This window comes from Chinchilla lanigera, unplaced genomic scaffold (assembly GCF_000276665.1).
Source record: "Chinchilla lanigera isolate Chin_1 unplaced genomic scaffold, ChiLan1.0 scaffold00044, whole genome shotgun sequence".
In the NCBI taxonomy this organism is placed as follows: Eukaryota; Metazoa; Chordata; class Mammalia; order Rodentia; family Chinchillidae; genus Chinchilla; species Chinchilla lanigera.
In genome coordinates this window covers 549,489-563,532 of record NW_004955445.1, presented here as the reverse complement: position 1 = coordinate 563,532, position 14,044 = coordinate 549,489, and the positions used below count along the sequence as shown (strand labels likewise).

Sequence of the window (14,044 nt, the reverse complement as noted above, 5' to 3'; positions counted from 1 at the left end):
CTGTCAACACTTGTGTCCCGGGAGCGGTTTACAAAGCTCTCAGGTTTCTCTTCCAGTCCCACTGGAGGAAAACGTGGGAACGCGGGCGGGCCCGGGCGGAGAGCCGTCTCGCTGTTCCCGCGGGTGTGCGCCGGGGCCGACGGCGCGCCCGGCCCGGGGCCGCGCTGCCGACCTTCAGGGACGGGGAGGAAGTACAGTCGAGAGAACAGTGGGTTAAATCAAAGTCTTTATTAACCAAGGCCATTTTCATCCTGTAAGTCCATCTAATACTAAACAGGGTCAGATGCTCAAGAGCTGAATGCAACACTTTATTCGGGTTAGTCCTTGTCAATGAACTTCCTGCGAGCTTGTATTTGAACAGAAACCGCGAATCCTCAGGTACTTAGTCAGCTGTAGCTAACTACACTGAAACTGCAAATTTATAGATGTTTTATCATTAGGTCAGTAAAAAAAAAAGCAAACGTAGGATATGATAAAGGTTGATTTAAAAATAATTTATCCTTAGGCAGTATACCTTTTTTAGAACAAGTATAATTTACAGAAATTCTACACGTCACTTTTTGTCAATATTTAACACGTATTTAGCAATTTTTTTTTTTTTTGCTGAAATAGTATTTCAATTGTAAAATCTATCTCCGGTTACAAAAAAAAAAAAAGATCAGAAACCTTATTGGAATTTAGCATAATTTACAAATGTCCTAAGAATTCTTAAGCCACACAATATTTTAAGTAGAAAAACAGTAATTTTAAAAGTTTGGTACTGTTTTGGTAGTTTATGTGCATGTACTAACTGGTCTCTTTATAGGAAACCCAACTAAAAGTTGATCCTATTAAGCACTGTAAAACAAAGGCAAAAGCTAGTCACCTTTTAAAAAAATCGAATGCAACCCTTCCAAGTATCAAAGATACCATTTAGTGTTAAGTGCCCAGTACAAAATACTAAACAAAATACATTTACTGGCTTGGTTTTCACTCGCAGCCACCCTGTTTCCCTAAATAAGGACTTCCGATAAATCTACAGTGCGATTTGCTTAGTGTAGACCACACCATTCCCCCCACCAAGTACTTAATTTTCTCCCCCAGCGCCCCCACACCCCCACTGTGGTACCATGTTATTAAAAACATTAAGTACCTGGGATTTATGCTTCACATCAAGACATCATTTGAGTGATTTCAAATGATGTACAGCTCCTCATGTAAAAAAGATGTTTTGTGGTCACAATTACTTCAAAAAGTAATTATATTCAAATAACCTGACATATCATGCCTTAGCAATTACAAAACCATGATTTTGACACATGGCAATTTATAAGTTAAGCAAATGCGAAACGCTAAAAGATGTGAACAGCTGCTCTTCTGTTTTAAGTGTTAAGTGTTCCGTTTAAGAGTGCTGCAAAACTCAGGTAATGACTTTATTTTTTTAGTGAGCATAACCAGCCCACGGTACAGTGTGCTAAGTCATAAAGTACAAATCCAAGGAAGGTAACGCCTTTACTAAGTTACAAAACTTTTGGCCAACCAATACAGTACTCTTTAATACAATAAAATAATATTTCTGTTGGAGTCATATATTACCTTAGTGATCATTTGCACTCCAAAAATATCATTTAAGTACCAAATCAAAACACTGTGGCTTCTAGCAGAGCAAGTTATTTTATATAAATTAGTGTCTTTAACAGCTACACAATTCCCTCTTTTAAGTGAGCTCCTCACACACAGTCTAGTTTGTAGCAGCACAGCAGCTGTATGCATGTAAAGGGCAGCTCTGCTTTGTTCTGGGCTTGGTCCACAGCAGGCAAAGTTCCACTGTCTGAAAAGCTTCAACCTTCTACCTTAAGAAGACTCACTGTCAATACCGATTTTTCCAAGTACATTCTAAAGAAGTTACATTTTCACATAAATACTGGAACCCTAACAATTAAGTCATTTCAAGTCATACTCACATCAGATGATCCCTGTGATTTAGAACCCCTGTACTTTGTGTTGATGAAAATCACACAGCCTTATTCCAGTTTATCAAAAAAAATCTACCTAAAATATAGTTTTTTTAAAAAATAACAAATAAATATATTGTCAAGCTTGGAGAGACCTGGTGCTGTGTACCAATTTTATCATTTCTCTACAAATGCTGCTGCTGCCATTGGTGTCCTTATGCTTCCTCTTGCTGAAGCTGCCAATTCTTCAATCTCAGCATTTAATTTATGTATTACCCATTCCATTGCTTCTCGGCCCTTAAAAAAATCCAATACATTCATCGTTACTGAGTGGTAACAAAGGTATCTATCAAATAAATGACACACAACGAAGTAATAGGGAGTGTTGTAAGGATAACTAAGTCTCATAAGGACAGACTACTTTTGTCCTTGCTCTCTTTTCTAATATTATTTACCAAATATCAAATGCCTTGAACTGGCTTGATCCATAAACTGACTTTTATTTTGTATGCAAAAGATGTTCTCGAATCAATCTACAATTAAATGACAGGATGTCTTATTTATTTCACGATTAGTCAACCTCTTTATGTCCACATTTTACTTTATTTTATTTTTAATGTCTACATTTTAAATCAAAGTCATTTGCAGGGCTGCAAAGGATCTGGTCTGTGATTATTTTCTCATCCCTTCTGGTGTTCTTTGCAGTTCCCTGAGGAATGAGAAGAGGTATGTCTTGTGTTTCCTGTCTCAGGGCCTTTGCACATGCAATTCTTCCACCAAGAATGCTCTTCTGGCACACCCCTCACAACCAACCCACCATCCACCCATTCAGGCCTTGGCAGCATTGCTAAACACTCAAATGCTTTCATACCTGTCTTTCCTAATGAATGCTGTGTGAACAATGTTGCGTTCCTCTTAATTCCAGAGACATTTGTTTTGCTCCCTGCTGTGTCCCCAGTCTAGCCTAATATTCTGCCTGGCACAGAGAAGGTATCTATGAATATCTCTGACTGCTGAATGACTCTATTAAACATGTGTTTAAAAAATGATGCATCAGGTAACTCTTTCCCTAACATAATTTCATTCTTTTATGTATAAAGCATATGTATGTGTGTGTCTGTGTAGTTATTAAATAATTTTATGGGAATGCCAATTAGAAAAAAAATACTAAAGCCAATGGAGGAGGCAGTAAGAAAGAGCTAAGAAACAACACTTTAAACAGTGACACACAGCCACACATCATTAAGTCCTTCCTGCATACAGAGCCCTGGGCACACACTTTCTGTGTTACTGCATGCCAACCTAGCAAGAGGGTGATCTCAACTTCACAGATGGAAACTGAGGCACAGAGAGTTAAGTTAATTGCCCACGGTTGAGAGGCTGGTTAAGAGAGCTTGCAAGTAAACTCAGGTGTGCTGGGCTACAGAGCCTGTGCAAACAACTGCCTAATGCTCTCTTTCTTTGCTCTGCAGAGTGGCTTAGAGTCAGCTTACAAGGACAAATACACATTCAGCACAAGCTCTTCCAGGAAATGAACCCAGGCAATAATAAACAATTAGGAAGCAGCCCACTTACTTTATTAGCATTTGAAGATATCGTGCTTGCCATCAGTCCTTCCAGGTAACTGCTGAGGCTGACTCCTTTCACCGTGATTATGGCTTCCTGAGTCAAAACAGTTCTGGCACAAAACACAGCCACAGTTTCAGATGACCCAACTCTCATTTTTTAAAAAAATACTTGATAAAAGAAATGCTCTGTAAAATAAGTCTGTTAACTCTTTACTCACTTTTCTGGGTCCTGAGGATGTGGTTTGTATATAAGTCTCTCATCTACTGAAACCATGTTTGTAAATGAAATCTATAGAACAGGGAAAAGTTTGTCATTTTGGAAATGAAGATTAAAAACATTTCTCAAATTAACACATGAACTGAAGTCTTACTATTTAAACATACAGTAAACCAACTAATAAACCACTTTGATATTGCTGTGCAAATACAGCTTAAATTTTACTATTTGATATCTACTTTCTTATTAAAAAATAAATTCAAGGAAAGTATAATTATCATAGTAACAATCAAAATGATTATATGCACATGATCCCAAATCCACTTTATTGAGTGATAGCTCCTAGAAAGAGGCATGTCCATTGCAGTGCTGAGGCTTAAAAAGTTGCACAGGGCAAAGACAATACAGCTTCTGAACAGACTTTCTATATACACACTGAAGTTCATACAGACCTCTAATATGAACTATATGAGAGAGAGAAAATTAAGCTAAACAGTTCAAAATTGAAACAAAAGAGTGCCCAAACTTACATTAGTAGAGTTAAGTTCCATTGTTTTCTGTACAGGATCAACTACAGAATGTTCTTGCACGTATGTTTTGGTTCTTGCTGCACCAATAATCTAAGTAAAACATTTGGAATTAGTAACCAGAGGAAGGATTTCTTAACTAAGTGTATCAATATTGTATTTGAAGGTATAAATGTGCAGTTTGGGGAACAAAAAAAGAGTTTTGAAAAAACAGGAGGAAACAGACCAGGGGCAGGAGGAAAGCCTGCCTGACGTGGAAATCGCCCAGCTGTGAGCGGGAAGTATGAAGTAGAAACATGGAAATCAGACTTGGGGAAATCTGGCATCTAGAAAAGGGAGAACTTGAGATCTGCCAGTGTCTCCCAGAGCGGTCCAAGGGAGAAGTCTCCCAAGCTTCCTTCTCCAGACAGACTGAAAATAGCTACCTCACGGTGGAAGAGCACCTTACACCAGTGTCACACCCTGTGCTGTGACCCCCAAGCCCATCTCCTCATTGTACTCATGTCTGTGTCTGCACTATCTAATGCCACGGTCTGCATACAGGAGGTAATCAGTACATTCCCGTTGAAAAATGTGTATTTAGTTTTCTGAGTGGAGCTGTATAGAAACCTGGATTCACTTATCACACCAGGGTTTTCATTTACAATAAATCAGCATTCAAGTTTCTTGCTATTAAATTAGCTCTTTAATGCCTACTTGTTTATAACTGAATAGAAATGCTTCTAAATGTATGGGAAGGAACACCTGACTGTCGTACAAAGGTGACAACAGCCAGTCTGAGGATGTTCTCCTTACTTAATGGGCACAACCTACCACTGTCCACAGCAACTATCACCTAGCAGTCATGATCAGACCAGTAATGCTAAATCTCATTATTGGTCTCAAGTTGCTAGAAAAAGCAGGAAAAACAATATAACTCCTTTTAGATTTCAGAGCATTAGCTGGCTTCCTTCAGAAGGTCTTATCGAGTGCCTTCGTGAAGACTGTAATAATATTTCCAATTCATTATACACTTATAACTCAAGTTTATTATAATACAATTTGAACTGAAGCAAAAATGACACTCGGAATCAGCTCCCACAACCTATCTGAAATTATAATGTGGTTTAGAAAACTTCTCTACACAGTCACATTTCTCTGGGAATCTGAGCACACTTACAGACTTCACGATGGAAGGCAGTCCCCACTCTGTGCTGAGAAGTCTGTGGCTATGCAACTTTCCGGAAGGATCTATGTGTCTGTCCAGCACATCAACTCCGACCACACTCGGGTTCATAGGGTTAGGGTACTTCTGCATCGCGGCTGTTGTAACAGTTTCCCACGGGTGGCTGCCAACAGAAATTGAAAATTGTTAAAAATATGCATATGAATTAAGCAATTTTTATAAGCCATCAAATCATTCTTTACAATGGAAATTTAATTAGTTTACCTAGGGAAAATTACTTTCTGAAACACTGACTGAATGTTGATTCTGGGAGCTTGATCACCATTTTTAATATGTACAAACTTCCATACTGCTCTGGAATACAGGCTGTACAGAACAACTGATGTCTATGAAGACCTACCTACAGTAGAGCTTCCTAAATAATCACTTCACATGTAAACTGTTTCTAGGAAGAACCACTGATTCATAAAAGTATATTTAAAAATTAGGATCTTCTGAAAAAACAGCAAAAAAACCCCTCATTTATCCTTTGATGGATGACAGTTTTATGAAGTTATAAAGAGTAAAAGAACTTAGACACTTAAGTTATTTTTTTAAAAAGGAGGCACTGTGCACTATTATAGGGGTTACAAAAAGACCCTGAGTATCATTAGTTATTAAAATTTTCTTTTTATATTAGTATAATAAATAACAGTAGTCCCACCAGTCAACAGTCATTGTTTTCCTCAAAGAAGTGATTTTGATTTGTTTCAAAAAGGTCACTCAATACAATAAATGTTATTAAGGCACTCCTAATATGCCATTTTCTAATAATCTCTCTTAATAACATGTGTATCAGCTAGGGGTGAAGTAGTATTAATACCGTATCACTTGCAAACTTGCAGTCTTTATTTTCCTGAAAAAGCATATATGCTTGAGTGGCTCACAATGTTATGTACATTTGTTCTCTTCACAACTCTATGACTAAGATGCTTGTACAAGAATATCTGTTTCTGAAGAACCCCTTTTTAACTGCCATTATTGTTAAAGGTGACTCAGGCCACCTGTGGTCTGATTCTAACCCGCTGTACTATTTATCCTCCCTCTCTTTCACTTATCTTTGAGGTACTGGGAATTGAACTCACAGCCTTCCAACTGACTTATACATCCAGGCTTCTCTGAATTTTGAGATAGGATCTTGCTAAGTTGCCAAATTGCCCAGGTTAGGCTTAAATGTGGGGTCTTCCTGCTTTAGCCTCCCAGATGTCTGGGATTCAGATGTAAGCCACCATACCCAGCTTCTTCTCTTCAATCTACAGGAAAATAATGAGGTCTGGAGATGATTTTCAAGCTACACTGATTGACATAAACCACACAGTATTACTTCTTACTTTTGTAGAAGCATGAGGGCAGACATTAATCTATTTCAACTTTTCAGAGAACTCAGATTGACAACTACATCTTGTCAACACAAGGAAAACCTCAAGCGCATTAATTTCCCAGAACCCTGGACAATCAGTGACATGAGTTTAAATGTCTTCATTTTCTCTATAATATTGTATAAATTAACCTTACTCTGTTTTTAATCTCAAGCCTTATTGAGTAATCAATTCAGATATGTAAGTGGAACAGCTTCATAAATCTAAACCATTCTCACAAACTGAAATGATACAGGCCAAGTACTCTGATTGTTACCAAGGCAACTATCTAAAATGAAAATCAGATGAACTTCTTTCCTGTCCATCTAGTTATATACCATGGTTAGCTAGCTTCTATGCACTTATCTCTTCCCACTGCCTCCTCTAAAAAATAAATAACCACATGGCTTCAGGGTGCTTATGCATTATTTGTAATTTAGGCTATCTCTGTTTTCTAAGCCAACTTGAAAACATCTATGTTGACTTAGCTCAGACTAAGACTGCTCTATGAAACATAATTAGATCAAATATTACAAAAGATACACATTATGATTAATAGTTTTCCAGCAATTAGTTTTAACTCTATTAATTATGTGAAAAAGGTCTAACACCGGAAGACATGAAAAGACATCACCAAAGTGAAATACAATTTCTTCACCTATGAGATGTGGACTTGGTGAATTGTATAGAAGTACTAAGTGTCCTAATTTCTTTACTACAATGTGCCAGTCTAAGGAACAGTGCCTAGCACCTAAAGGGCATTCTTTTTTTTTTGTTAAAGAGTCTCACTATGTGGTCCAGGCTGGCCTCAAACTCACAGCGATCCTCCTGCCTCAGTTACCGGAATGCTGGGAATATAGGTGTGTGCCACCACGCCCACTACAGCATTCTTGTACGTTGAAGGAATCAATGACTGATGTCAAATGAATGCCAACTTCATGCCAGGCCTCCAGAGGAAGCAGTGTTGGAAAATCAAGGATGGATAAAATGTAGAATGATGCCTTAGTTACTGTTTCAGAGAATATCATGAAGATGACAAGAGTGAGCAGATCTGTGAGAGGCCATTATGCCTTCAACTTCAGGGAAGCTCAGTGTGATCCATCTCTGGATATGTAGGTAGTGATTTCAGGTATCTGACAGGCACTTGACAATAAAGACTTGAAGTTCAAGACTGGCTGGTGCTCAGTGCTATAAACACTGGTGTATAGAGGGGACCTTAACTGAGTAGCTCAAACTATCTGGAGAGCAAGCCCAGGTAAGGCTTCCTCTTCTGGCACACGGACGGTATTTACTTGAATGTATCTATCTTATGGAACGAAGATCTAAGAGCTCTCATCAAACTTCTAAGAGGTCTGTGACAAAAAGAGAAAAAAATACTCAAATTACTAATGAAATATAAGACAAGAAGGCCAACAACTGAATGTCACTGAACATTTATACTGACAGGGAAGAAGGGCAATACCGAAGAAAGAGGCAGCAGAAGAGGCAAGGAGTGTGGGGAACACGCTGAAGAGAAGAGCATTAGGGGAAGAGGAGGAAGTTCTAAGAACAATCAAAGACCTAGACACAAAAACAGAAACTTTAAAACTGTTGGAAGATTAATATAGGGGAAACACTTGAAGCTACTTGAAGCTTCCCTTTCTTTGTCATATATCAAAGAACACCTACTGCACTGCTGGCCCTTAGAGAAGAAACTGAAAATGCTAACCAGTATGGTGAAGCAGCAGTTCACCATACAGTAAGTGTCTGGAAGTGAATGACCACGACTCTGAGTACCTCTTGTACTTGTAGAGGCCAAAGGGAACTTGTATCACTCTCATGATGTCTCAATAAATTTAGTATTAAAATTTTATACAAGATTTTCTTTTCTTGAAGTGTGTATACATTTTTTGGGTGGACTGTGTGTGTGTGTGTGTGTGTGTGTGTAAGTATAAAAACAAATTCAGCCATTAAAAAGAATGGGAGCACATCATTTGCAGGGAAATGGATGGACCTTGAGACCATAATGTTCAGTGAAATAAGTCAGACATAGAAAGTAAACTATCCCATGGCTTCTTTTATATGAGAAATCTAAAACACAAATAAAAAAACAAAGGAAAGATGGTAGGAAACAAAAAACTTTCTTTTTTGAAAAGAGATGAAAAAAAATTGTTTTGGAGATGGGGAAGAGGAAGGGGGTAGGCTAGGGATGGGATAAAGGAATTGAAAATGACTAAGATATGTTATATACATGTACCAATTCCCCAAAACAAATAATGATTATGAATGGCAAACCTACACCATTAAAAGAAAAAAAATCAAGAGACTCAGCCAAGTTCATCTCAGGGAGAGGACTGAGGCTCAGAAACCCTGGTGCTGACAGGGACTAATAAAGAATGTAACCAAGTTAAAAGACATGAGGAAAATTACAGATTTAGAGTCTTCCCTTGATGAAGGGTTATAATATTAGGGAGAAAAGAAATCTCCCTTTTGGTTCTAATAGTCTATTTTTTCCAGGAAACAGTGGGCTCTAAGATGGGTCTGATCTGCTATGAAAAAATGTTGACAATTTTTTTTTTGGGAGACAGGGTCTTGCTTTGTAGCCCAGGCTGGCCTCAAACTCATTGCAATCTGCCTGCCTCAGCCTCCCAAGTGCCGGGATTAAGGCATGTATCACATGTAGATCAAATATTAACTTCTTTTAAAACTGCCCCCAGAAACACTTTTAAAAACTCAAACATCTACACTAAAATATACCATGAAGCCACAATAATTAAATCAGCGTGGCAACAGCAGCAAGGTGAGCCAAATACAGCAGGTAGCTTAGAAATGGAATCAAATATAAATCAACAACAGTGGCATTCGCATCCGTGGAAGTTGGGATGGGGATAGGGCTTAGTGGTAGAGTGCTTGCCTAGTAACTGTGAAACCTTGGGTTCAAGCCCCAGTACACCCCCAAAAAAAAGAAAAAGAAAAAAAAAATCAGTGGAAGTCAGTCAGTAGTCCTGGAGTTGACCTTGACTAAGCATTTTTGTGCCAGAAATATGACCTAGCTGTTCGTATTTGTGATTTTTTTTGTATGTGAAATTGTGCGCTCTGAAGATAATTTACAACGTTCCATTGGTTTAAAGCTTATTTTTGTTACTAAAGCTCATGATAATCGCCGAGTGTGATGGTGCATGCCTGAGGCGGAAGCTGAAGCAGGAGGATCGAAGTGAGTTCGACGCCAGCCTGGTCTACGTGGTGAGTTAAAGGCCAGTCTGAAGTACATAGTGAGACCCTGTCTCAAAACAAAACAAAATAAATCAAGTTCGCGCTAACTAAACCTGAATGTGAAGCTCTTACACAGAGATCTTACACAGGCAGACCCTGATCAAACGTGATCTTCCATTTCAGATAAAAATGGGAAACCAAGGTCACAAGCTTGCTGGAGCCTCAGCGAGGCCTTGGACTTCAAAACCAAGGCTCTGTGTTCCTTACGTGGACGAGCTGTCATCAAGGTTTTGGGTCCTGGTGGCCCCAGTGCACCCGGAATTCAGGTTCAGGGCTAGAAACTTCACCCCGACGGGGGCTGCTGCACCTGGACTTGAGAGAAAACCCACGCCTCTCTTGGGACCCCTGGGTCCCCATCCCAACTGGGCCGAGCCAGGCCGGAAGTGGCCGCCCTGAGAACTGTCGAGGGCCTCGTGCCGTGCGACGTCCCCTGGATCCAGGGAGACTCCTCCCGCCAGGCCCGCTCCCCACGCTCCCGCCGGACCCCGCGGCCGCCACTTCCGGGCCCGGGGGTCGTGACCTTGCCTCCTTCACCGTCCCGCGGCCCAAGCCCTGCTCCCCCGCCCGGCCCGACGTCGGAAGTTCCCTGCGGTCTTCTCCGTCTCGCTCCACTTCAGGCCCGGAGCGTCCCAAACTTACTCAAATACATGCTCAGAAGTCCAGATCTTCATAGCGCCGGCGGCCTGCTCGATGTTCGGGGAGCGCTGGGGACAATGAGGCACAGAGGTAGTCCGGCCCCGCCCCTCGCCCCGGCCGGCAACGCAGTGCGCAGGCGCTGTAAGGCCCGGCGCGAGGACGTCCCGACGCGCGGCCTCACGCCCTATCCCGGCCCGGCCAGCGCCGGTCTAGCGCGGCGCAACCAAGCCCCGCCTCTCGCGCGCGGCGCTACTAAGGCAAGTCCCGCCCCTTGCGCGAGCGCAGCGCGCCGGCGCAGATCTGAGTAGCGCTCTCCCGCCGACGGGCTCCGTGCTGCGCAGGCGCAGTTTTGCGTAGGCGCTGGGCGACTGGGCGCAGCTGTCTGCGCCGTGTAGGCTGGGCGCGGGTTGGGAGGCCTACCGCCTTGGAGGGTTGGTATTTATGGAGTTCGTCCAAACAAGCTTCAGTGGCGTCAGGTTTGAAAGTTCCACCCGGACAGTTGCTCCCGCCCTGGTCTCAGCTCAGGCATCTGTGGGGCTGAAAGCCGACAGCCAAACTAGCTAATCGACCCATTTGCTGTGTGCCCATTCCACCTGCCCGCAAATTGGGGGCTCTCGCGGGGACGGGGCAAGACACAGAGACACCACTCAGCCTGATCACTGGCTCAGCGAGAGGGCGGAGAAGCTGCACGTTGCCCTGAGGCCCTGGGTCCTTCCGCACCGTCCTTCCTCTGCATGGCCTCCCACTCCTAGTCCACCCATTGCAACATCCTGTTGCATTTCAATACTGAACACTCGAGGTCATCTTGTTTATTTGTTTAATTCCCCCTAGAGGTAACCTCTTGAACACAGGATCTCACTTGTCTTTCCCGACAACGATTCTCAGTGTCTTCTGTATGGCAACATCTCAAAAAGTTATGGAAAAATGAAATAATTATTTGTGGGATGAATTAATGAAACCATCTAGGTTGTCTGTTTCACTTTAGGCTGGAAGCCTCTGAGGGCGAGGCTGTCGCCAGGCTTGTTCAGCGATTCCTGTAATTATTTGTTGCATAAACAAGACAGTGACTAAGAAGTGAGGGACCCGGAGGAGATGGCTTGAGTTGTCATTCAGCTGTGAGAGAGTCCACTGGGTGTACTGCTCGGCTTAGCTGCCAGGGTAGGGCTTCCTACTCCCGCTGTACAACGTGGTACCTCCCAGCAGTACAGTTTGCACTTGAAATGGTGATGAAGGAAAATCTTTATGTTTGGTTACTGGTAGTTATAGAAGTACTTCACTCTTGTTCTTAGTTTGATTGTTAAATAAAAGCCAGGTTAATCTAGGAGAGAGGATAATTTTTTTTTTAAATAGCCAAAGTCTTTATATGAGAAAACAGAAAAATTACATTAGACAGGAAGGAAATAATATGGTTGGGTAGTTGCTAAGTGCAATTTGTAGTACCTAGGGTTTTTTTTTTTTTCCAATCCTAGGGTACTTAGAGTGATTTCTTGGGGAGGTAATGCTTTAAGGGCTGCTGAGAGTGCCTGGGCCTTGATTAAGATGCGAAGTTGCTGTCGCTGGGTGTTAAAAACACTGGTTCAGAAACCATCAGCACAGAACAACCTGTCCCTGCTATTCCTGGAGCGCATGCGGCTATTTGCCATCCAGCATTCCTATTCTGTTTATTTTAGAGAATGTTATTCTGCCCCCTAGTTCAAGATTTCTGTTTTTGAAAGTCTTGAAAGTTAAATGATACCTATTCTACCCCTCCCACGCACACACTATCAGTCTGTTATTTTACTTACTACATTCGAAATGTTGGGGATCAGGATATGGAAGGATGGTCGTAGGGGACCCAAGTGCCTTTTGTGTGTTTTTGCATGGTGGAAGGGGTACCATTTCTTTGTTTTGGAAAGCAAGACCTTTATGGATACCCTCTCCTGGACACTAATCTGAGAGACACACAGAGGAAGCATATGAATGTTTTTTTAGATCCCCAAGCACAGTATTACTGAGGGTGCCTCTCACACAAATAGGGAAGTCATTAGTGGGTCATTAACTTGACTTGAAAGTAGGTAACTGGCTCTTATGGCTGTGGCTCAGGAATGACATCTACCCCTATTCCCTTCCTGTTAGGAATCCTGCCCAGCCCCGTGCCTGGGAAGAAGAATATAGATGTGACTTCTACCTGGAAAAAATTTCAAAACTGGCCAAGAGGGGCTGGGGATGTAGCTCAGTGGTAAAGTGCTTGCCTAGCATGCACAGAGCTAGGAGTTCAATCCCCAGGACTGGAGAAAACAAGACGGGCTGGGAAGCTGAAATACAATCAAGAAATAACTAGAGGATACTTAAAAGAAGGGTTGTGTGTTGAGAGCCAAGAGACCCAGAGCTGTGAAGTGCAGGCTCAGTCTTCTATAAAGGATGAATGGGGCATCTTCCTCGACTGCAGGGGAGAAGATGGCTGCGGGGCTGGGACCAGGGATTGATGTGGAGAGGCACATGAAAAGTCCAGTGTCAGTGGGTCCCCTGTTAGCAGGTCACAGAGACAGGCCTGGTGGGGAAAGCCAAGGAAGTTGGCTCAAACTTCAGCTGGGCCCCAGCCCTTTTTTATTTCCAGACTTCACTCACTCACTCATTGCACAATTTTTGCACTGCCTTTATCCCACCTGTTTTATAATTGCTTAATTTTTAAAACATCAGTGTGGCATACAGCAATCCAACCTTAGGAATGCTTTTTCTTTTCACAGTTTCATAGTCAATCTGGGTCTGAAATTATTAAATGGAAAACTCCAGAAACAAACAATTCATAAGTTTAAAATTGTGCACCATGCTGAGCAGTGTGTTGAAATCTTGTGTCATCCTGCTCTATTCTGCCATGTATCATTGCTTTGTCCAGCATATCCACGCTGTATATGCTACCCACCTGTTAGTGCATTTCTCAGTTACCAGAATATATCAGCTGTTGAGGCACTGCAGTGCCTGTACAGAGGACTGAGTATTGTCTTTGGTTTCAGGCATCTATGGAGGGTCTTGGAACATATCCCCAGAGGATAAGGAGTGACTTCTGTAATTTAAAAAGATGTGTTTTGTCTTTGTTCCTGGTTCCTGTTGCAAAGCTCCTGAAACACTTGGATAGGGATGTCTTTTGTTATAAGAAGCTTTTTATTTTTACATTACTTCTGAGCTTATAGTAGTTAGGTGACCTGTGTGGGGCCTACCTAGCCTCAGGGTAGAGCCAGGCATCAATAAGGCCCAACAATTAGGAAGCTGGAAATTTTAGTACCATGTATCAACTTCAGAAAAGGGTAGCTAAAGCTAGTGATTAAGCTCTATGAATACTCATAAGCAAGGAGATCTGACAGGCTTTTG

The 14,044-nt window shown here is 41.7% G+C and overlaps 1 protein-coding gene and 1 pseudogene across 3 annotated transcripts; one reads left to right on the top strand and one right to left on the bottom strand.

Annotated features, from left to right (window-relative positions):
* Positions 1–208: 208 nt before the first annotated feature.
* On the bottom strand, positions 209–10,899 carry Slmo2 (slowmo homolog 2 (Drosophila)). Of its 3 annotated transcripts, XM_005392207.2 has the most exons (7): positions 10,700–10,899; positions 10,268–10,372; positions 5,406–5,574; positions 4,250–4,339; positions 3,721–3,791; positions 3,510–3,612; positions 209–2,231 (listed from the first exon to the last, which is right to left on the bottom strand). In XM_005392207.2, exons 1-7 carry the CDS (start codon positions 10,729–10,731, stop codon positions 2,112–2,114), a joined length of 690 nt encoding a protein of 229 aa, XP_005392264.1. In that variant the 5' UTR covers positions 10,732–10,899; the 3' UTR covers positions 209–2,111. The 3 variants fall into 3 exon arrangements, with proteins under 3 accessions (XP_005392264.1, XP_005392265.1, XP_005392266.1); XM_005392208.2 differs by lacking the exon at positions 10,268–10,372 and having other exon boundaries at positions 10,700–10,891; XM_005392209.2 differs by lacking the exons at positions 10,268–10,372; positions 10,700–10,899 and adding an exon at positions 6,536–7,041.
* Positions 10,774–14,044, top strand: part of LOC102019864 — a 23,117-nt pseudogene continuing 19,846 nt past the window's right edge.

Coding starts and splice junctions, on each gene's coding strand:
- Slmo2 (XM_005392207.2), bottom strand. CDS start 10,731: ATGAAGATCTGGACTTCTGAGCATGTATTTGA. Junction 4,340..5,405: donor TGCCTTCCATCGTGAAGTCT/GTAAGTGTGCTC, acceptor TGTTTTACTTAG/ATTATTGGTGCAGCAAGAAC. Junction 2,232..3,509: donor TATCTTCAAATGCTAATAAA/GTAAGTGGGCTG, acceptor GATTTTTTTAAG/GGCCGAGAAGCAATGGAATG.